A 24,516-nucleotide genomic window follows, 5' to 3' on the forward strand; every position below is an offset into this window, starting at 1 on the left:
GATGAGGATCATGAGCATTTGTTTTTTAAATGCAAGTTTTCAGCAACAATATGGGAGAGGCTACTGAAATGGGCTGGAGAAGGACGAGCTGCCAGGAAATGGAATGAAGAAATAAGCTGGGCCATTAAATTTGCAATAGGAAGAAGAGCATCGGCAGTTCTATATAGAATGATGCTTGCAGGCACTGTGTATTACATATGGCAGGAGAGGAATTGGAGGATTTTTCGGAATCAAAAAAGGAAAACTGAGGTTTTAGTTAGATTGATAATCCAAGACACTCATTGTCGGGGTAGTATGAGAGCTAGTTTAGAGGAAAAGCTACAGTCTTTAAATTTTTATCCTTAGATTGCTATGTTGATTCTGCTTAGCTGATGTAGTGCATATAGTTGAGGCTGCATGTCCAACTGTATAAGATAGAGATGGGTTTTGCTCTGCAAATGTATTCATTTTTTCCCAGGTAACAAAAATTTAAATTACCAAAAAAAAAATCATAGTTATATAGCCACTTGTGAAATTTACCCCAATTCAACCCCTTGTCTTCATTTTGGTTAGATGCTTACACCTTTCCGCATAATATCAAAGATGAACCTTAAAATACACTGAAGATATAGATGAAAGCTCTTACCTAGTAGCTCCAAAATGTTTGTTTTCACAAATGAAGTGTTTCCCCAGATTTTCTGCAATTGTTCTCAGCTGCTCCATCTATTATCAAACTTTTTTAATTGTTACTTGTGTTTTTTTCAAGTAATATCAAAATCAAACTTCAGTAACCTCGTAACTCACCTTAAGAAATGTTAATCGTGTAGCCTGTAACTTGTTATAAATAACAATCAAAGGGCATAACTGAATCAAAAAAGTGGATGGAGGAATATTTTTAGCCCAATAAGTGAATGAAGGGTATTTTTAAACCTTTTCCAATAATTTAAGGGCATTTTGAATCCTTTTTCGTAAATAATAATGTGAGGTCTAACATTGCATACCCATTGAGACGCACAATTTTTCAGGCTTTTTTTATTTTAGCCCGCGCCAAAAACTATTTATATTTGATAATCGAAAAATTTGTATGAAATATATAAAATGTATATATATACAAAAAATAAACACTTTTTCGGCTATTAATTTGCCAGTGACTATACAACATCATTTTCCCTTTTTGGTGGTAATATTTGGGCTTGTAAGCAACTCCTCTCAAACGAAGGCCAATTTTCATGCATAGTCAACGCAGAAAAACAAGGTAACACAAGCATAGTCAACCGTTTAAGAGTACAAGCAAGCAACTTTAGTATGAACTCTGTACAACACACTTGACACATAAGTGTCACTTGCGAAAATATATGGGAGATAGAAACCTGAAATGTGCAAGTTTTTAAGCGCTCACTTCATCTATCAAATCCCAGAACTCTGGAGGTTCTGGATAGGTGAAAGCTAAACGCTTATCACATTTTCACAATAAGTAACAACCTACATTATGTCTGATCGAGCGCTCCTGCGCCGAAGATGAACAAGGCTAAGCGATCCGACATTCAAGGAAAAAGCAACAGCTACGTCTACTCTATCCACTTGTTTTATAGCTAAGAAAAAACAGCTGTTCATAGAAGCAAACACAGAAGCCTTCACTCCAGGCAGACACTCTCCTGCTCTTGTTTTATGCGGACCAATTCCATTGATTTAGGTGGTACCTGCGAAATAGCACCAAAAGAAAGTCTTCAAAGAAAACTAAATGAAACCGAAATAATGCACTCAGTAACATATCCAGCTCTCCAAGCAATTCTGCAGTAATTGAGACAACAAATATGCACAAACACGAAGCATGATATTTCCCATTAATCGGGCGCTTGGGGTGGGGGGTGGGCGTTGAGAATGGATATTCTTTCTATTATCATTGTCCCTCATGTCGCTACACAAAAAAGAGTGATAGTTTTCACGCAAGTCAAAACAGTGATCTCAAAGGATCAAACACTAAATTTTTAATGTAAGATCACACGCTACTTTCCTGAGCATGCAGCTGATGTCTTCCATCAAGCCAGAAACGACTATAAAACCAGTAGCTACTTATCCGTAACACCTTGCATCAATCAATACAATTCCTCCACTACCAAACCAAACTGGTACTCCCTTACATTATGGGACATCGAGTGTATGGGAAACTAGAAATTTCCAGCTTTAAAGTATCTGCTTTTCATATTTTAAGAAACATACAGACATCCGATGCAGTTTCTTAAATTTTCCGCAATCATATAATATTGTGGTTCAATGTTAGTAAAACATCAGATGCTACGAGATGAGCAACTGTCCCTCATTATGTGTCTCCATATGATGCATATCAAATATCTTAAGCCATCAATTCTTTAGAACCCTAGGGAAATCCACTCTTTTTATAAGCACCATATACTTGTGCCAACAAAGATGAGAACTGAATACACACGTACGCAACCAATGACAGTAGTCCCAAATTAGACCACACATTGTTCCTATTAACTATTTATAGACGGAAAAACATCTTTTTAGTTTCGGCAAAGGGTCAAAAATATCCCTCTACCATGAAAAGGATCATATATACCCTCCATTATACTTCCGGTCTATTATAGCCCCCGAGGTTATAAAATTGGTGCAAAAATACTCCTCCGGCATGGCCTTCCACCATGGCAGTATCTCCCACCCACCCCATTTTTGCCCCACCTCTCATTTCTTCTTCCACCATCTCCCACCGTTCCTCCCACCCCAGCCCAAACCCACCGTGCCATCTTCACCCAATTATTTTTTGAGTTTTTTTGTTGTATTCCAAATTGTAGATAACTGAAGCTGCAACAGTAGTAATCAACCCACAGTCAAGAACTCTAACAATCCAAGGTAAAAATTCATTATCCACATTTACCTTGGTAATTATTGGACAAAACAGAGAAATTGGTAACATTCTTAACATAAGTATAAGGGCCTCTTTAGTCTTTACTATCGCTGACAAAGGAGATGCTAACAAGAGTTTCAAATTATCATTTGTAGAGTTCAAATAGTACAAGCACCAACTTGCATTTTCATGGGTTAGTAGTGTTACCAAATTGAATAAACTTAAACAGATTATTATGGGATTTTCTTTTATAAAATTCTCTTTAGTTATATTTAAAAAGAAAAAAGGAATCCGTTAGAACCACTGCTTTGGAATTGGGTGTGCTTGAAAAATATTTAGAACTGACATATGAAAGCTTAATCCCTCCCAAAGTGCACATTCATTAATGAATTCTAGCACTTCTAAATCACATTCTCAATTTTGGGTCACGGATGGGGAGGATAAAAATTGTGATGAAGATGATTATGGTGCTATCTGTTAAAGAAGAGTTGGGCTACTGTGATGAAAGGAAGAAAAATAATTTTGTTAATAGTGGTAAAACGGGGGATAAAAAAGATTGTGCTGAAGGTGATTGTTAATGGAGGTGGTGAGTGGAAAACATAGGTAGGGGGGAGGGGGGAAAAAATGAAAGAATCGTGGTTTGAAGGTCAAGAATGGTGACCAGATGATGGTGGAAAAATATGAGTGGTGAAAGAGCTGAGGTGGTGGCGACAGTGGTTAGGTGGGAGGGGGGTGAAAGAAAAAAGAATGAAAGGAGGGGCTAAAATGGGTTGGAGACTTGGAGTGCTGAGGTGGCATTCCACATTTGGTCCATCTCACCAAAATGTCATGCCAAGTAGGATGGTGCTGCCATGGTGGAAAGCCCTAACGGAAGAGGGGTATTTTTGTACCAGTTTTATAATGTCGAGGGCTATAATGGTATAATTGAGGGTATAAATGATCCTTTTCACATAGTAAAGGGGCATTTTTGACCCTTTTCCGTTTTAGTTTTAAATGAGTAACCTACCACTGAGAAGTACAGACGATATCTTTGTTCACATTGTCTTCCTAATGGCTACTTAGATTCAAGAAAATTTTGTTACCATATATACTTGTGACTTGTGAGACCTTAATTATTATCCCATATTTTTTCGACATTTTATGATTATATAAATCTTCTGCAACTAACTTTCAGCATAGTTCCTTCGACTTTTGTGCAGTGCATCCAACTAACAAATATGCTCCACTGTTAGGCCCCCCTAATGTCATTATAACAATCATACCTTATAAGATATGGACTATAATAGGTTATGGTTGGTATTTCTACTGTTGCTCATTTCAAAAAATATTGTAAACATTTTTTTTAACAAGATAACAGGTATGTTATTAACAATGAAACCAGTCCTTAATACAAAGACTGTGGTAAGAGGAACCCGAGCCACACGACCCCAATATTATTGTAAACATTTAAGGCAGCAAAATTCCCATAACAGAGTTTTAAATAATACTCCCTCCAGTCCATAATAAGTGACTTTTTATCTTTGGCACACTCCTTAAGAAAATACGAACTTCTAGAGAAAAAAAAGATATATTCGCTAAATTACCTTTAATTAATTGTTACCTTGACACATTAGGATATGTAAATAAGGGCAAATTTTGGAAATATAAAATTAGTTCCTTCTTGATTAGGTAAAAAGACACTTACTTTGGATCAAATTTAAAAGGCCAAAAGGTCACTTGTTATGGACCGAAGGGAGTGTGAGCCAGTGGCAACCTAGGATTTTGTGGAAGCTGGTTTAGGCATAGACTAAAGTCCTTAACAGCAACCAATAATAGACATCAGGGTGCATGAACAATATAACATTGGAAGCCCAACATTTGGTAAACCAGGAATAGGGATAGGTCAAGACTCCTATGACATATAAAGAAAATGGACCTTAAGCCTTACTCAGCCAAAAGCTAGCTCATAAAGTGAGGATTGAGCAAGACATACACGGAGATAACAACTTCCCTTAACCAATGTGGAACACTTTAACAATGTCGTATGGAAAGATAAAATGTGCAACCTAGTTGAAATTGCTACTAGTTGGACCCAAATGAACATTTTTCCAAAGATTGTGTGGAAGTCTGTCTAACCAAAATCTAACTCAACGTTTGGATAAGCAACATAGAGAAAAATTCTTAAATGGACAGGGTATGATATTATGAATGAAGCATCGACCATCTAGCACAGCAGCTGCACCTATTTCTTTAGAAAAAGTAAAGAACATACCTTGCATTGAAGACTCGTTATTGTGGACCTTAACAAAGTATCCCCTACGATCAACCTCAACTTTCTGACAAATTCATCCCGACTTATCTTCTTGTCCTATCGATGTCAGATAAATGAAACAAGAGGAAAATTTTTAAGTTCAGTAACAATCCAGGCACAAATTAGAGAAATAAAACATTCCGCAATTGTTACTTTTTTCTGATATACAATTTTCAGCAGATGCAAGATATATACCTTGAATAACTCATAATTGCTACTAACTAGGTTCATATCCTCTTGAGGCACTTTCCTCGAAATTGCTGCAAACAACATGGGGAATGGCATCCAGGGGGACTTCGGCGTCCTTGCATCCTTTTTTGAGGCCAACCCCAGTGAATTCTGATAGCCGTCAGTTCCCTATAAGAACACACAGTAATTGTTAGCTGAAAGGAACTCCACAAAGTTTGATGAAAAGATGACCACCAAAATGACAATGTTGCTGAAGAAGCAGAATCGTCATACTAGCACGTCATTCACTCTCTCTCCTCTATTTGGATCAAGCAAGGCTTGCTGGATGAGGCTGAGTAGTCCCAAAACCTTAAAACAACACAAAAGAAGGAATACACCCAAAAACCTTATATAATAGTACCTATTCCTAACTAAACAACTGTCAGGATAGGAATCAGGAAGCTGAGTTTAGAAACCAAAAACTTCAGTATCAGCAATTATTGGAACTGAGTTCAAGATCTAAGTATATGTACAAACAAAACCTGCAGAAGGCGAGTTTGGAATACATTGTTAACATAAATAAGAGTTATTTAAGCATGTACATTGAAATAACAACCGTCTCCAGTAGCTTATGCAGATTCCAGGTCACAGCATGTATTCTGTAGTGGCATGCGCCAAACACTGTCTCAAGTATCCAAGGTAGCAGCATGTATTCTGTAGTGGCATGCGCCACACACTATCTCAAGTATCCAAGGTAGCACTAGGGCAATGCTTATGAGGTCAATTGTGTCCCCTACAGAACTAGCATGCAATTGAGGAATATAAACAGGAGATGATTGGAGGTGCTAATATTTGCACAAACATCTTAAAGTAGGAGGATACCCTTAACATTCGCTTATTTTGCCAAGAAATTCACGAGGTGGTCCTTGTGAGTTGGAAGAACTCCCTGTGTCGCTCGACTCCTCTCAAAGTTTTTCAAAATCCTAGTTTTACTTCTGCCAAACTATTTCGCATTTGCTTCATATCCAATAAAATCCTCCAACTTCCCCATCTTTTGATTCAATCAAGACCAAAAACATAAATCAGCAGTCAAATTGTTTATAGCTGTCAATAGACTTACCAAGTCAGTAGGAAGTGTATCTGCCGGTACCTGATTACAACAAGTACTGACAGCAGAGACATCAATTGGGCTCTCGTTTCCAACAAGATATCCTGTAAGGATAAACATGGTAAAGATAATTCAACGGCTACATTATTTTGTAAAACAATATCTATGAAGTATTCCTCAAATTTAAAATGTCAAAAGAGAAAGGCGCATAATTTATCTGTACAACGCCAAACACAATAAAAACTACAGTTAGAGCAAGGCAGACAAAAAAACACACCCAAAAAAAATAAAAAAAATTAAGGCATTCAAGAACCTACGCAGGTCTAAGTTGCAGAACACTGAAAACCAAAAATCCCGTAACTCAATTGCCCTCAAACTTTTACAAATCAGATTCCATCCAACACTAATAAAATTTGCAGTCCCTCACAAAATTTTAGAACATTAGAATTGGTCATATTAACCCAGCTCCCAATTCCCATCATTAACCACCATGTAGAGATTAACACATTAAGAATCAATCTTGACATGAAATATTCAGTACAATATGAACAAAAGTAGTACATTAAATGAAAAAGACAATAATGTTGGTAAAGGCAATCCTAGGAATCGTCTAAACAGGATTAACATGGACATAAAATAACAAATACAAATGCTATAACACTGATAAGCACTAACAAATATAAAATATTTATTGTTTATTGTCCTATCACCCACAAAAATTAAGAAATAGGATGAATTTGATGATTTCAAAAGTCGGAGGGGCGGATTTCGAACAAAGCTGGAAGGATCTTTTACTTCCTTATTTGCAAAAAATGAACATTCATCCCTCCCCGAGCAGCCAATAAACTGTTGGAGTATTTAAGAGACGGATTCATGAACATTTAACACGAGATAGCTAAGGGGAACAACTTTCCTTTGACTTGTGCAAACAGTAACCATAAAGGAAAGGACTTAAATTATCACCTTTAGCATCAGGAGACAACTTGAAACTGACAACATATTCCGGAAAGATATGAGTGTTCATATTCATAGTCCAGACCACGTAACACTTCGGATTTTCAAGATTATCAACGCCATTATCGAAATCCTCACTACTGGGATGGAACTGCTTAGATCCAGGATAAACCAGTTCCATGTTTCCCATTATTACACGGCACAATATCATGTGCTGTACACCATTTTCGTCATAATCACAATACTTTGCACTGTAAAGAAAATGAAAGCAACAACATCAATAAGCTTCATAATGAGAAACAAACAAATTGACAAAAAGGAAAATAACATCATGGCAGGTCAGCCACAAAAAGGCGTAAACTTCAAAGCATCAAAAGAGAAGCGACCAACTATAACAAGCTCCTTTACGCATCAAAAGATATCTTATCAAACCTCACAAGACGACTAGAACAAGTGGAATTTCAAGACAAAATAATAACACACAAGACTAGCATAGCATATCATCAACATTCCACATGAAATTCCTCTACAACTACAAGGTCAATATTTGCATCTTTTAAACGCTACTTATGTCAGTTGACAAGCACTAAGGAATCAATTCATGGATAGCTTCTTAGGAAACTAACATGAAAGATCGTTAAAGCTATGACAGGACCAAAATAAATCTAGTATTTGAACCTGGATACCAGCAATAGAGATCTACTTGATAATGCAATTAAATAATCCTACAGGTAACACTCAGGTACCATACCAAAAGAAGAAAAAAACAGAAAGCAGTAACTGCCACTTTCAAACTTGATTCATATTCCTCTATCACTGATGATAAACACTGGGGATTTATAAATTGAGTAAACAAAAAATGAAATCAATATGCATTAGACTGGTCCTACTTTTCCAGATCTGAATCTGTATATTTTAGAGACATACAGCACGACAAGCATTCAGTCTGCTTTACCAGCAAAATTATAGGGAAGATCCAGATTACCCCAACCTTGAGGTTTGAATGTTGCCACTACCCACTGTTTTCATTAAAAAGTTCACAGCTGCCGCATCATTTAAAAACTTATGTGCTCTACAACCCAAAATCATTATTTCTAAAATGCACCTGTATAAGTCTTCTTGCAACTTCGGCTGTGTTGCTCGAAAATTCAGTTGATAGAAAAAAGTAAAAGAGGAAACAACACTACCTGATCTCAGTACAGTTAGCAGGGAAAAGATGAACACCAACGCCATATCTGGACTTGGATTTCGATAGATCATAATTAGCAAGCCCATACTTCATAATACTCGTAATCATTCCTTTAGAAGAAGGAAGCCAAGCATAACTAAGACTGGCACCCCCACGCTGCTTCTTCGTAATCTCCACCTGCTTTTGAAAGAGTTCCTTTCGAACTTCCATGAAAGTACTTGAAACACGATGTAATTCAAATATCTTTGCACCAGAAGGTGAATCGATACCCTTGAGAAACATCTCACCCACAACATCTGGGTCCAGATATTCCCACTTGCAGCACGCAGCATTTTCCACCATTTGATGATTTTCCGTGGAGTCATCCATGGATTTCGTATCTGAGAGTCTGACGCAATTATCACCAACTTCTGCAGTGCAATTTTTTGCTGCAGGTTTGTGACATAAGTTAACTTGCTTAACAATAGCATTGGACTCTCCACTAGATTCCTTCAAACTTGACATGTCCGCTCCATTAATTTCAATCTCCAGCTGCATCTCCAGATCATTGGAACCCTCTGTCTCAGAATCCACCTCTATGGAGTCCTTGTGTTCGCTGTGACAACACTCATGCAGTTCATCACAATTAGCAAATAATTCCGGGAAAAAGCAGTTGCCTGCTTCATCAATCCATGCAATAGGTTGCTGCAGACCTGACTTCAGGTCCAATCGCATCATATGGAAGAAATCAAGCACAAAAATTTTACCATTGAACTCCACCTCTGTCACTGATTTCTTTATTCGGAGATCTTTCTTAGCCATTGTAACAATGTTCTCAGGGAAATCAGTCCACTGACCCTTCTGATAGTACATCAAACGTTGTGGAAGCCCACTTTTCCTGAAATTGAGATAATATCTAAGCAGAGATTTTCTTAGGTGAAACGCACAACCACCACACGTGCTGTTTGATCCATTCAGCTTCCTCCGTTTTCCAAGAGGGCGGATGGATGAGTTCAGCGAGGTTCGGACAGGAAATATCATGTGAGTAGCCCCAGAGAGATGGGTCTCGCATCGAGCTGCCCGTTTTCTCTTCAAGTCAACAACAATGTTTTGGCTCCTATCCAATACCTTTCCGTATTTTGTTTCCATTTCTACCTACAGGATCAATCCCTATCCACTGGTTTAAAGCCAAAGGTTCAAAGATAACAGTTATGTGCAACTCGGTCTTGAATCCGCCTCAGAGAGACCATGCGCATGCCATTGGTTGAATTTGATAAACCCTGACAAAATAGTGAGACATCATCAATAACAGGATCATAGGCTAAATAATAGGTCGCACATCACAATTTATAGAATACCACAAACTAATCATCGCATACAAATCCACTAGGAACCCGAATATAAACTGCCAGTCCAACCATATAAAAGCTGACACGCTCGCACTGGGATGAGTACATGTATGAGCTGAAACTACTCCGCAATATTGGTACTTCAGTCATTCGACTAGCATATGGAGCCCGCTAAGATATTTATCCATGATCACAAAAGGGTTGCAAGTTGTAATCCTTTAAGGAGAAGTTTCTAGCATTAGTCTACATCAGTACAATCAGCACTTCAACAGAAAGAAGCATATAAATAAAACAAAGAGTCTATCCATCTGCAAAATTTGTAAAGAACCACAGAGAAGTACGATACCAGAAACTCCAGTGAGGACCAAGAGAACTACAGAGTAAGCCATCACAGAGGAAACATTCAGACTTTGAAAGATTAAGCTGAAAATGCATAATGCCTAGAAATCAACATACATTCAAAGCTCAAGATAGAGCTTGAAATAGAGAGGCGGACCCATTATCCACTGAATTTCAAACCGTTTGCCACTCCCCTCAGAAATTTCTAGTTTATCAGAAAAAAACATAGAGCTTGAGAACGCAAATTTGGATTTTCAATACGACTTGATTCATCTTGTTTTCTTGAGAGTAAAGTCGGGATCCAACGTATAGGTTTCTAGCATACAAGACACAATTGTTTCCTCGAAAAACAATCAAACAAGATGCTCTATACGGTACCACATACCAGAACAAGTTAGATCCACAAAACCAAGAAAATGCTGGCGGTTTTTTCCTTGAGAAGAGCTTCGATATTGCACCAACCCAAATAATTATAAGCACATATGGAAAGCAATAACCATCTTATCATCAAATAGTAGTCAGTGGCGGAAGCAGGATTACCGCCAAGGGGGTTCAACCGTTCAAGAAAAGAAAAAAGTTAGAAAGGTTGTAGCTAGTGGGAATAGAACCAATGACCTTACAAAAATTTTGAACTCCCTTGACCACTAAGCTATGCTTTTGGGTTATGTTAAGGAGATTCAAAACAAAACATAATATATAGAGGTAAAAAACAGATTTTGCCTTATATATACAGTGTAATTTTTCGGCGAAGAGGGTTCGGGTGAACACCCTTCTGTCCCCCTAAATCCGCCCCTGATAGTAGTATAGTACCCATTGGATCACATTCATCACAATTCATAACAAAAGGAACATACTCCCAACAAAATGTCTTGTTTTATTGATTACTATCTCACATTATTGGCAAGATAGTACTTGGGCCCCTCTTTCAGAAGGGACATCCAAGGGAGTCGAATGATCTACTGGGTTTGCTCAAAAAATCCCAGGTGCAAGATAGTTTGGAATGGGGTGAATCAAAAGAGAGAACCTATACTGTCAAAAGACGATATGACAATCTATGCTCCAACAAAATAATTGACAAATGGTCATGGAAGCTTATATGAAAAACCAAACTATCTAGAAAAGTAGTTGGTTTTATATGGACAACCTTGTATGAAGCTTGTCTTACTCAAGACAATCTTAGCAGAATAGATGTTATATGTGCCAAATGGAGTCTAAGAGTGTGACGAATTTTCTGCACTGTTCAGTACCAGCTGACATTTGGAGTATTTTTTACAAATTTTGGAATAGCTTGGGTCATGTCAACAGTACCAAGGAAGCTTATGAGAGCTGGTGCTCAGGAAGAGTTGGGAAATCAATCAAAAAAACTTGGCAAATAGTGCTTGGTGTTATTTGTGGAGTATTTGGAATGAAAGAAATCATAAATATTTTGATGGGATTTCAACTCCTAACCATGCTCTTAAAGCCACTTCTATAATTAATAATTTATTAGTTGGTTCAACCAGGCCCCTGTAACAAGTGTTGAACTTTTCCTAAATTTTATCTGCTCTTTAGTTGTCCAGTAAGTATTGGTATATGAGTAGACACTACATTTCTGTAGTAATTTTTGCTATGCATTTTCTTAATGTCATTTAATGAAATTCCCTTCATCCAACAAAAAAAAAGGAAAAACTAAAACTAAGTGTGTGCAATAAAGGGGCTCTTTTTAATAATATCGTTTGTATTTTGCTGCAAAGACAATTTTGGTCCTCATAAACACGAGCAAAGATAGCCTAAGGAAAATATAAAACAAAATATGCAGCAAATATGTTGATCTTCTAATGGTTAATATTCTATATTAGTATAACTCAAACTTTAAAATGCTTAAAATTTTCTTTTTCACTTCTATAGTAAGAAAGGATTAAATGAGAAGACAATTAACCCTATCAGCCGCCAAGGCTTAGTTCAAGTGGCAAAGATTGAGGGATTGTCACAGCTCAGAGCCTTGCGTCATGCTAACTAAGTCCAGTACTAAAGTGGAGAAGGGTAGATGAAGGGGGCATTATCCCCGAGTTTCAAAAGTAGTCCTTGGTTAAGGGTTGACCTCCAAACAGATTTCCCAGTCATAAAAAAACAAGTGCATATCCACGTCAAATTCAAATTGGAGAGATGACTTCATTTCACAGCCCATTTTTTCTAGTAACTGTGGTATCCGGATTAGCTTGCTCGCACCTCGATTAATTCCACAGAGTACCTGCTACCTTCCACCATCATAGGACAAATTTTTGGGTGTTTTCACAACCCATTTTTACTCATGTTACTATCGAATTTTCCACATAGCAAGGATCAATCATGTTGTTTGAGAGACAACCCTGACATATTAATCATACAAGAGGATGCCCACTTGAAATGTTCTAATTTCATATTTCTTTGATGTAATAACAAATAAATGAATCTATTAATATATAATAAGACTTGATGAAAGCATCACGTATAAATGGATCATTTGCAATTAAAATTATATGAAAACCACACTGTTGGCTGGACTTCAAATACGTCACTCAGATGGGACTTCAGCAAGTCAAACCAAACACATTGACACATCGCACATGGTATGTTTATGGGAAGGAGTTAATCAAAGGGTGGTAAAAAAATTAACGGTCATCACCTCCAACGTACATCTGCCATCAGTATTTGGAAGAAAAAATGGTGTCGCAGTGTGATATTAATCATATTATGTGGAGCCTTTTTTTGGATAAGTCGAATGTTACATTGATAAGACACCAAAAAGGTGTAGGATTTAAAGATTGCAAGATTAATATTAAGCATTCTATAAAACACATATGTAATATATATGCTAATCCTTCCCAAAATCCTAACCATCTATCTATACAAGCAGGCATCTCCAATTTACACCATAAGAACAAAAGAAAAAGAAAATAACTTCTGACCGATCCAACAAGTTCCCAACTCCAAGAAAAATGCTCTTATTATTTTATACTAACCAAAAAAGTGCAAAAATGTGTTATCTTTCATAACTTTTTTTCCATTCATCCATCTTGTTGCTCCTCGAGCAAAGGCCAAAATTTTTGTCTTTCTTCTAGCAGAACCAAAATGTAGTGCTAAGGATCTCGCACATACAACACCGACTAACTAAAATGCATCTGCTTCTTGAATAGTGGAGTTCCAAGCACCTTACCAAGTGGAAAAAATCAATGCTTGATGCTTTAGATTCCACGGAGACTTATGTACAGGTACAACTACTCTTTCCCCGAGTCTTGAAGAGGTATCCTTTATGTCGTGAATTGTGCGCTTCACTATAAATAAGAGTGTTACATCTCGCTTTTTGATTCAAGCCCATGAAACTTGTCAATTTTTAGTGCTTTTCGCTTTTAAAAACACCATTAGGACAAAAAATTATTATAGAGGTACTACACCATATGAATATACCCAATAAAATGAAAGACATTAGACGCTTATGAGACCAAAACTACCATACAGAGTGAATGCTGGGGCGCCAAGACTTGAGTACAGCTAATACCCCACAAGATAAATATATCAAACAAGTATATCAAATTAGAAATGATCAAATCAACCAAAAAGAGCAAGTAGCACATATAGAAAAGGTTTAAAATATCTCCTACATTACATGAAACACCAAAAAGCACTGGTCTAAATACAAGAAACTATGGTCATTGAAGGCGTTAAAAGGAAACGAGATAATATGGAGATGGAAAAATTAAATTTGAATGCCGATTCATATATCACCACAACAAATATGAGATTTGGTCTAGTTGATTGATCACTAGCCAATGAAGTGCACAACAATAATCTAGTACTCCAGAAAGGCATTCTAAATGGCCTTTCTAGGTAACAAGTTTTTGCACAATGACGTTTCAAAAGGTTTGTGATATTTACAACTAATTAAAATTGTGAGAAGTAGTTGGGGAAAGCAAGAGCTTCAGCGCGTTAAGCGTGAAGCGAGGCAACAGGGAGGCCGCTTTCTGAGTCCGAGGCGAAGCGGGTTGAAGGAAGCGCTCGCTTCTTAGCAGAATCGTGAAGTGATGAAGACCCGAGGTGAGCTCTTCTTTAAAAAGCGACAATTTTAGAACAAAGAAAGTAGGGGACTCTTTTAAGGAGAAGAAGAGTCCAGGTTGGGACTATGAATGTTTTAGAAGAAGTTAATCATTCGAGTCCGAAATTGGATGCCGCTTCTTGCTAAAGAACTATCGACTATTTGAGTCTAGGCGAAGCGGGTTAAAGGAAGTGCACACTTCTTCGGCGAAAGGGCTCGATTTTAGGCAGAAGCGTGAAGAAATGAAGACGCGAGGCAAGCGCTTCTTTAAAAAGTGACAATTTAAGAAGAAAAAAAAAATTGGTGGCTCTTTCTAGAAAAGAAAATAAAGAAGAAGAAGAGTCCAGGTTGGGACTCTTTCAGAAAAAGTCGTAGTTTGGGTTAGAAATTGGCTGCCGCTTCTTGCTACAGAAGTATCAACTCCAGGTTCTTCTTCCCCCTTCCCTTCTTCCCTTCTTTGTTGCTATGGTTTTCAATATGAGCATCGCAATTTTTCCAGTTTTACCGTCTGATTTCATCGTATTAAGCGAACATAGACTCCATAGTGGTTCCAGTGACAGATAAGTATAGTAATAAAGGCTTCCTAGCATTGTAGGCACTAGAATGGAGTCCTTTATTTTGTCAAAAGCTTTCTGGCAGATTTTCGCTGCTCTGGTAGCTTATTTAAAGTTTTTTATTTCCCTATTTACCTTTTTCCCTGTTTTCTCTCTATTTTTTATTTCTATTTTTGAGTTGGTAGCTTCTATTTTGTTAATTATTACTAATTGCTAATGACTTCTATTTTATCCATTTTTAATATGAAGAATTATTAATCCAAGTACATTTTGGTTTAAAATAAAAGATATATATTATTTTGAAAAATTCTGGTTTATTTGATTATTATATTTATTTGTGCAATGTTCATTTTAATATTATTTGAAATTGCACCTGCTTCACACTTTAAGCGAAGCGGGCCCTTGTTCTAGAATACCTTTACATACACTCATCTAACAACCTAGCAGCTTAGGTTGTAGCAATTTTGCTCTTGCCATTTCATTTAGTTTTTTTTGGTTACTCACAACACGAAAATTATATTAGTATGAAGTTCAGTATCTTTATCCTTCATTTAGTTGCTTGCACCTTTTACCTTTATTTTTGTTGCAAGTAATACTGGGTGAATTTTATACCGTTGTCCTGGTATAATTGTCTACACCATCTAAGAATTTGGATGGAGCTAGTAAAATAACAAAACTGACCTTCTGCTGAAGCCTTTCCCAAGGATCATAAAAAGTATCAACAATTTAATGCATCCTAAATTATTAATATTATATGTCCTAATAACTTCAATTTAATATTTTCCAAAAACTTTTGTTTGTATATTCAAATTTCAGATAACATGTGCACATTTATGCATCGCTTTAACTTTAATATGTTACTCTAAATTCAAGATTTAAATATGAAATGGGAAACAAATGAGCTTAACAACTAATATAGGTAAAGAAAAAGAGAGAAATCGTGCTAATTTTAAAGGAGTGATATCTAGTAACCTTATTCTTACATTCCAATAGATTAGTGATTGTGTATAAAAAAAAAACTACATGTCAATAACTAAACAATAATTATTAAAACTAGAAACCATTTTGTGTATGATATACTTAGCTAGAAAATGACATCTTTTCATGATGCACCAAAGGAGAAATACGCAGAAGAAATAAAAGCAAGGTCAATTATAAATACATATATAAATAAAGAAAATAGGAGAACGCAAAGAGTACCTCCTCAAAGAATTAGTTGAATTCACTGACAAGATGATGAACTGGAGAGCAGACTCATCATAGTGAGATCGAGATTGTTTGGGATGTGAATTATTTGCACGGCATAGTGCGAGAAAATCATTTCCTTAACTCTCCAAATAAGGTAGATGATTGTCGAACACATAAGATATTATACTTGTGAGTACACTTTTTAAGCATTTCAACTTTACATGTAAGAGTTCTATAATTGTTCCTTGGTATCTACTTGTATTAGAGGATTGGATGGGTTGGGTTAAATACAATTACACATAAATACCACGGCCTTGGGCAAGATTTGAGAAGTAAAAAAAGCTCAAGTGCCGAAAAACAATACCTTATCACTCAATGCATTCCTTCAACTATTACTAAAAACATGGGAAGATTCAAATTATCTTCTTGAATTTCTAAATATATAGATATCTCACCTACAATCTTCTTCATTGTATCCTAGAATTAAAAATAATAAACTAAAATTGGATCGTAACACGTCTATGGTCTTAAACCTTCGTCTCTACTCATTTTTGTTAGACAAGTACTAGGCTCGAACTCTTGACCTAGTGGCATGAAGAGGACTCTTCCAACTAATATAAACAACAACAATATAAATAACAACAGCTGGTAACCTTCATCTCTACTCATAAACTTCCAAATCCCCACCACGGTGGATCAATTAAAAAAATATATGTAAATGCTATCAATGAAGTTAGACAAGGGAGAAGTCTAGAGAGGACCTTGCACCACGCTACAACATACCTCCGTCGATATGCACGCACCACTTGTTTTTAAGAAACATCTGACATGCATAAAATCTAATATCTTTGTTTAAGCACAAATAGATACAAACTTTATGTTTTAGCACATTGGATTCATCTCCATGACATGTGTCTTTGTCTTAAAGTTTTGGCATGTGATCATTTCTTCTAAAGAAACCAAAATTTAGTAATGAGAACATGTATGTGCAACAAATACACTCTAATGAAATATACCAAAATGTAAAATCAACACACCAAATGATTCCAAAAAATCAGACACTACCCACCAAACCTTCACCATTTCGGGAATATGATCGATACACCTTGACTCCCAAGAAAATACATTAAGAAAATCACGATCTTAAATACTAAATTTTAGAGTTCGAAGGCCAATGTTGAAACCTTAGTGTGAAGAAAGTGAACCTTGTGGAGATAGGCAAAACATAATGACCATAATCTGAACATATACATGCAAAAGTGAGAAAAAAAATGAGAGGAAGTTACATAACATTACCCGTGATGACCTAGCCCTTGGGGATTTCTTGGTTATCAAAAAGATCATCACGAATGATGATTTACCATAACACGCACAAAATGCGTCCAAGTACAATTCTCAATTGATCTCCGAATCAACAATAAAAGCTAAAGGAACTAACGCCCCTAATGACTTAAACTCCAGCACACAATAAGTAAAACAGATTTTTTAATTCCATAAAACAATAAAAACGCCGTAAGTTACTAAACATCTAAACCAATTCATCAAAATAAAATAAAAAACTAAAACTTTCTACACTCATAACCATTTAGGAGAGAATATTCCAATTCCGGGAACGTGAATAATCACTCACCAGTTTGTTCGTAAAATTACAAGTGCTCAATAACACAATTACTACTACATAAACGAAACAACAAAGCTTTCACCTTTACCACCATAAAACATCATATATTCACTACTCTCAATAAAACACAATATATACTAACATCGACAAACATATATTATAGATATCAACAATAAAAAAGATACACACAAATAAAAACAAACATGCATGTATCAAAGATCGATGAGAATAACGATGAGAATACTTCAACAAGAACTGAATTTTCACACAGATCAAAGATCGAGGGATTTACATAAAGATAAAGAGAAGTCGACGGATGAATTTTGCCTCCTCCAAATTTCCTCCTTCTCCAGCGAGTGGTGGTGTCAAACCCTAAGTCGGCCCAAAGTTTTACCAAGTCCTTTTTCTTCTTTGTATCTAGAGAGAATAAAATATTGAGTGGACTAATATGCCCCCAAAGGTACAGGTCTCCTTTAGACCGACTATGATATTTTAGTTATTTTGGGAATTAGAAAAGGGTAATGTCGGTAAAATAACGGGTAGATGGGGTAGTGCAATGAATCGGGCCCGTACCGGCCCGAAAATTGACCGTTACTTTCACCGACTCAACGGGTGATACTGGATGAGCGTGTTCCTGAATGATTTAAATGTGGGACCCATTCATTATGTGTTTTCAAAGGATAAGACCGAAGGTAATTATTCATTATTTTTATTTTTATTTTAAAATCATTAGGGGATTGAGGAAGGAAAGATGATATTGTCTGTATTACTCCTACTATTTTATTTTAAACTTTATAATATTAAATTATTCACTATAAGTATTTCGTTTTAGCTTTTCGGTTCTCTTAACTATCGTTACTTTTTTATAGTGCAAAAAATAAATACCATAATAATAAATATTTTATTAGGAATCTTAAACGTTTTCGTTGTCATACGTTCGCTATGTTTGATTAAACTATTTATAGCCGAATGAACTATGTTTTGCCCATACTTAGAGAAAAATGATTGACATAATTTCACATTAAAAAATATTTTTGTTTACTCATAAATTCAAAATTGTGTGTTAGTAGGTGCAAAGTATAACTTTGTTTTATTATTCTTTTTGTGACAATATGTGCAAATCTAGTATTTGTGCATATGTTCTTCCAAATTCTACAATAATTATATATGGTTTGGATTGAATGTAGAACTTTGTTTTACCCCTATTAACTGAAGGACCTGAAAGTAAATTAAAGAAAAGAAAAAAGCTCAATAATTTAGTGTTATTTTATGTTTTTCGTAATAAGTTGCAAGTGTACCATTCAAGTTTAGAGAGATCTTAAAACAATCAAACTTCATCTTCCCATACGCAAAGTCAAGTATAAGCTCAACATGTTAAATTTCAAGTTGAGTTAATATCAACATCATTATATTAGTCCAAATTATAGAAGATTATATGCATCATTTCAATATTAGCAACTCAAAAACAAAACACAAAAATATGAAAATCAACTATGTTTAATGGCACAGTAAGTGGTTATTTTTAATTTTTTTGATTTGCACCGGATGTCCGAGTCTCTAAGAGAGACTACTAATCCCGGGGGCGCACAGGCTCTCGGCAAGGAGTTTCCCGAAAGTGCACCACGGTTAATTTAGATTTTACCCAATCCGATGACCCTCAGAAATTGTTTGCACCCAATGGGTTTTGAACTTGAGACTTTGAGAGGGAACAAACCCCAAGGCTCAAGTCAATTGCCACCGGGCCAACCCCCGAGGGTTCACAGTAAGTGGTTATAATTATTAGGTAACGGACATACCTAAATCCTAACAGAGAAACTTGATCAGGATGAACCTTTTCTATACTAGTAATTAATTTTAATTACTTCCTATTAACAAAAACGTCCTTACACGCAGAAACTAAGTGAAAATTATATATAATAACGATATAGGTTTTAATATTCATATAACTTTCCGAACCAGTATATCCTCAATCTGCCACAAATGGAATGTCATTCTTATGGAGTACATTATTTTTTGATATTTGGAGATAACTTATGATATTTTGTTCTTAAACATGTGTTTGGTTTAAAGTTGGATAAACTTGGATAAAATTATATTTCCTATTTTAACCTTTGATATTTCATGATTTATACAAACAATATTTTTCTTAACAGAAAACTCCACCCAACAATATTTTCTTATTATTGTTGCACTGTTGCAAAAGAAGTGCACAAACTGAAGCTAAAATAGTGTCGAAATATGCAGAAAAATGTAGAAACTATGCAAAAGAGTGCAAATCAGTGCAGAAAAATGCAAAAACTATGCAAAAAGAGTGCAGAAATAATGTAGAAACATTGTAGAAAAACGCAGGAATTATGCAGAAACTGTGCAAAAAGAATGCAGAAAAGTACAGGAACTATGCAAAAATTATTCAAATATAGTGCAAAAATGCAGGGACCAGGAGGTCACGGGTTCAAACCGTGGAAACAGTCTCTTGCAGAAATGCAGGATAAGGATGCGTACAATAGACCCTTGTAGTCCGGCCCTTCCCGGACTCCGCGCATAGCGGGAGCTTAGTGCACCGGGCTGCCCTTTTATGGTGCAAAAAAAATACAAGAACCGTGCAAAACTCCAGTAAAAAAGTGCAGAAGCTGCAGCTAATGTCTATGCAGAAACTGAAACTAAAATCTGCTAAACTGAAAATTAAAACTACAAACTGAAATTAAAATATGCAAAAACCGAAACTAAAATAAGTGCAGAAACTACAGTAATAAAGAGTGTAGAAACTGCAGTCAAAATCTGCAGAAACTGAAAGTAAAAAAGTGCAGCGGCAAACATACACATTGCTCTGGAATACCAATAGTGCCATAAAATCACCACGAAGTTGTTCAAGCATGTCACAAATATAAAAACAATATCACGCGATCATAAAAAGCTATAAATAGACAAAAGGTATGATGCCCATACCACAATTAGCATTCATGCATTACATTTACATATGCATCCTCATGCTCATACTAGTCACATATATCAAGTTCATGGAGCTGAGGCATCAAAAATATAATACATCTATTAAACATTTTGAAGAGAACTAACTAACATATCCAATTACTTGGAAAAAAAAACTTTCATTACCTTAACAATGTCGTCCCATTTTGTTAGATCATCAACTATACTTCTTCCTTCACCATATTGAAAGTCCAATCCACTTCGACTTTTCAATGAAACTATAGTACTATAGTCCCTCTTCCACGCTTTCAATTTAGAATTAATATGTGGTGCAGATTTTCTGTAAATGATGCTCCAACTCCATCATATATCATTCATAAAGGTTCCATTATCAGCTTTCCAACCTCTAATACATAAATCTTTTAAACCTTTAACAAGAGCGCGTTCTTCTTCTAGTGTCCATGTCCTTCGACGCTTGATTAGGAGGTGCTGCGTGATTACTCGTTTATGATCTTGTGGGAAAGCTGATCAAGTAAAGAAATAGAAAGGAATGAACTTTATTTTTCACAATCCATTAGGCAGCTAGCAAAACATAGAACACAAAATTTTACAATGATAAACTCCAGCATATAAATCTAATGAAGCAAACAATGAAGATGCAATCAACTCCTTTTTGTACAGGTAACTACCACATTCCTTTTTGTATTCTTACATTCACGAATTCAATCCACTCCAACTTCAACTTTAATCTAGAAAGACTTGCAGGAGACAAGATATCTTACCTTAGAAATGGGCGAAGTACTAATAAACAAAGCTTAGGTTTTCGGACAACAAAACTAAACTTACCTTATGATTAAAAAGTAAATGAAAAGGCTGAACACTTCTGATTCAACATAGCAAGGATTTTTACTGTCAGTGTTAAATTAAGAGTAGATATTCTTCGGAGAAGCAGAGCAACTGAGCCTTGCTTTTACATACTGATTTGTTTTTAAATCTGGAAGGGATTAGAAAAGTAATCTACTGCGACTTTTTCACCTGAAATCACTTGGTTTTTTCACCTATATTACTGCGGCATAGGGCGAATTGGGCGCAATGAGGTTGAGAATGGTAAAAATCATTAATATTTCACTAAAACTATATTTACTATGTAAAAGAATACTGAAAATTCTGCGTTTCAGCAAACAAAACAAGTACAAACCAAAATCAAACCCCCAACAGCTGTTAATCAACAAACAGAAAATAGATACCTTGGACAAAGAGAAGTAACAAAAAAGAAATAAAAAAGGTTTTTTAGATAAAGACTTCTGTGTAATAATAGAGAATGGGGTTGAAAAGGGACGTAACAAGAGAAGGGAAGAAAAGAAACAAAAACTTACTGAGAACGAGAAGCAGATTTTCTCTCGTGATATCAGGGAGCCATGGCTGAGATGTCAAGCTTGGTTGTATCGTCGGAGAAAAAAGGGTTTGCAGAGAAGTGACGAAAACTGATGCAGTGAAAAGGGCATTTGGAGGGGTAATTTTGTCTTTACGAAATGTATTGTTACTCCACCTTCAAATGTGGGATGAGTTTATACCAATATTTCGTACTATAAAATTATACCATCTATATTCTATATTATATTAAAAGGAGAGTAGTATGCATTGTGGTTAAGCCAGATGACAAGCTAAAATGAAGCCACTGTGCCTCCGAACAATGATGCCTTTGGACAATTTGGCGATCTTTCAGCCTATGAAATGCATAAGGTGGCGATATTTCTGCTGATGCAAGATGTAATTAAAAGGTGGCAATATTTCAGCCAATGCAAGAGCGATAAAGTGGTGATATTTTAGCCATGCAGGATGGAGACAGTGCTTAGTCTCGAAAGGCAGAACAGTTGCCTTATGCAATCCAGAGCAATGCAGGATGGAGACTGTGCTTAGTCTCGGAAGGCAGAAAGGTAGCCTTATGCAATGCAGGGAAATGTAGATGGAGGTAGAGCTTAACTCGGAAGGCAGAAAGGTAGCCTTATGCAATGAAAGAATGCAGATGGAGGTAGAACTTAACCTCGGAAGGCAGAAAGGTAGCCTTATGCAATCCAGGAATGCAGATGGAGGTAGAGCTTAACCTCGAAAGGCATAAAGGTAGCCTTATGCAATGCAGGAAATGTAGATGTAGACAATGCTTAGTCTCGTAAAGCAGAATGGTAGCCTTATGCAATGCAGGAAATGCAGATGGAGACAATGCTTAGTCTTGGAAGGCAGAAAGGTAGCCTTATGCAATGTAGGAAATGCAGATGGAGGTAGAGCTTAACCTCGGAAGGCAGAAATGTAGCCTTATGCAATGCAGAGAAATGCAGATGGAGGTAGAGCTTAACCTCGGAAGGAAAAAAGGTAGCCTTATGCAATGTAGGAAATGCAGATGGAGGTAGAGCTTAACCTCGGAAGGCAGAAAGGTAGCCTTATGCAAGGAGTAAAGGGGCAAAATGATGATAGAATTTTCTTAGCTGGTAGCGGATCGAGATATTGCGACTGCTGGGGATACGGTGTCTGCTGGGAGCACTATGTGCGGATAGCAGCTGTGAGTAAGTGCAATGTTCCTGAGAGTTATATTCCTGAGCAATGTGAGTCTCGTGAGTGTATATATTTGATGATTTTGCAACTCAAATGCCTGTATCCAAAGAAAATCGTGAGTTTGTAATGGGAGAAAAGTTAGTTCGTATCCCCGCTGGCTTTGCTTGACCTGCTCGACTTTGATCTGGTGATACTATACGTATCATTGGGGTAGCGTTGCTAAACGAAGCAACTTTGGTAACATGCATGCATGATTTAGTAAAGAAATGTGACATTAAGTATATAATTAAGAATAGTTTTCTTTAGATGAACTGACGACGACGACGTGGTCCAAGATACTGCAACTTCTCTCGCTCCGGAATTTTGAGGGTCCTTCTCAAAATTCTGCCCCGGTTTACCGGGCTGCTGCTCCGACGGCTTCTTGCGTCGAATGACTGAAATCACTTCGGAATTTTGAGGGTCCTCCTCAAAATTCTGCCCCAGTTTCCGATAGCGGGGGGAAATGATATTTTTATTGAATTATGACCGAACCCATAGGGCTGCCTACATATCCCCTCTTACACAGGAATCAGGTCAGGCATAGTTCAAATTACATTATATGAGGAAAGCATAAAAGTCACACATAGTATCGCTTCACTGCATCTAAATTGATCGGCTTCGGCCAAACTTCACTGTCCATTTCCACAAGTATGAGGGCTCCTCCGGTGAAGACCAGGTGAACCATATATGGACCCTGCCAGTTGGGAGAGAACTTCCCTTTAGCTTCATCTTGATGCGGGAAAATCTTCTTTAACACCAGCTGCCCTGGTGTAAACTGTCTCGGCTTGACTCTTTTGTTGAAGGCTCTGGACATTCTATTCTGATAGAGCTGACCGTGGCAAACTGCATTCATTCTTTTCCCATCTATAAGAGCTAACTGCTCGTAGCGACTCCTAACCCATTCTGCATCGTCAAGTTCTGCTTCCTGTATGATTCTCAAGGAGGGAATTTCTACCTCGGCAGGAATGACTGCTTCTGTACCATAAACCAACATATAGGGAGTTGCCCTGGTTGAGGTGTGAAATTTGGTGCGGTATCCCAATAAAGCAAATGTTAACTTCTCATGCCACTGCTTATGCTTTTCTATCATCTTCCTTAGTATCTTCTTGATATTCTTATTGGCGGCTTCTACAGCTCCGTTCATCTGAGGTTTGTAAGTTGTAGAATTCTTGTGTTTGATCTTGAAGGTTTCACACATGGCTTTCATTAGGTTGCTGTTGAGATTGGAACCATTATTAGTGATGATTGACTCCGGAATTCCGAACCGACAAACAATACGGCCGCGGACAAAATCTGCTACCACTTTCTTAGTCACTGCTTTGTACGATGCTGCTTTAACCCATTTGGTGAAATAATCAATTGCC

At 36.6% G+C, this 24,516-nt stretch overlaps 1 protein-coding gene across 2 annotated transcripts; it reads right to left on the reverse strand.

Moving 5' to 3' along the window:
- Window positions 1-1,256: 1,256 nt before the first annotated feature.
- On the reverse strand, window positions 1,257-22,088 carry LOC104246611 (inactive poly [ADP-ribose] polymerase RCD1). 2 transcript variants are annotated; one of them, XM_070164940.1, is made up of 8 exons: window positions 21,940-22,088; window positions 20,750-21,087; window positions 8,553-9,813; window positions 7,375-7,616; window positions 6,424-6,515; window positions 5,331-5,492; window positions 5,097-5,192; window positions 1,257-1,679 (listed from the first exon to the last, which is right to left on the reverse strand). In XM_070164940.1, the coding sequence occupies exons 3-8, from the start codon at window positions 9,680-9,682 to the stop codon at window positions 1,614-1,616; spliced, it is 1,788 nt and encodes a 595-aa protein (XP_070021041.1). In that variant the 5' UTR covers window positions 9,683-9,813; window positions 20,750-21,087; window positions 21,940-22,088; the 3' UTR covers window positions 1,257-1,613. The 2 variants fall into 2 exon arrangements, with proteins under 2 accessions (XP_070021041.1, XP_009800759.1); XM_009802457.2 differs by lacking the exons at window positions 20,750-21,087; window positions 21,940-22,088 and adding an exon at window positions 17,928-18,081.
- Window positions 22,089-24,516: the final 2,428 nt, after the last annotated feature.

The sequence above is a fragment of the Nicotiana sylvestris genome, chromosome 12 (genome assembly GCF_000393655.2).
Source record: "Nicotiana sylvestris chromosome 12, ASM39365v2, whole genome shotgun sequence".
In the NCBI taxonomy this organism is placed as follows: domain Eukaryota; kingdom Viridiplantae; phylum Streptophyta; class Magnoliopsida; order Solanales; family Solanaceae; genus Nicotiana; species Nicotiana sylvestris.

Bases quoted from the DNA above. Each gene is read 5' to 3' on its own strand.
- LOC104246611 (XM_070164940.1), bottom strand. From the start codon at position 9,682: ATGGAAACAAAATACGGAAAGGTATTGGATAGGAGCCAAAACATTGTT. The intron at 5,493-6,423 runs GTAAGTCTATTG...GTGTTCTTATAG, and splicing joins ATACACTTCCTACTGACTTG to GGAACTGACGGCTATCAGAA. The intron at 1,680-5,096 runs GTATGTTCTTTA...GCTATTTCGCAG, and splicing joins TAACGAGTCTTCAATGCAAG to GTACCACCTAAATCAATGGA.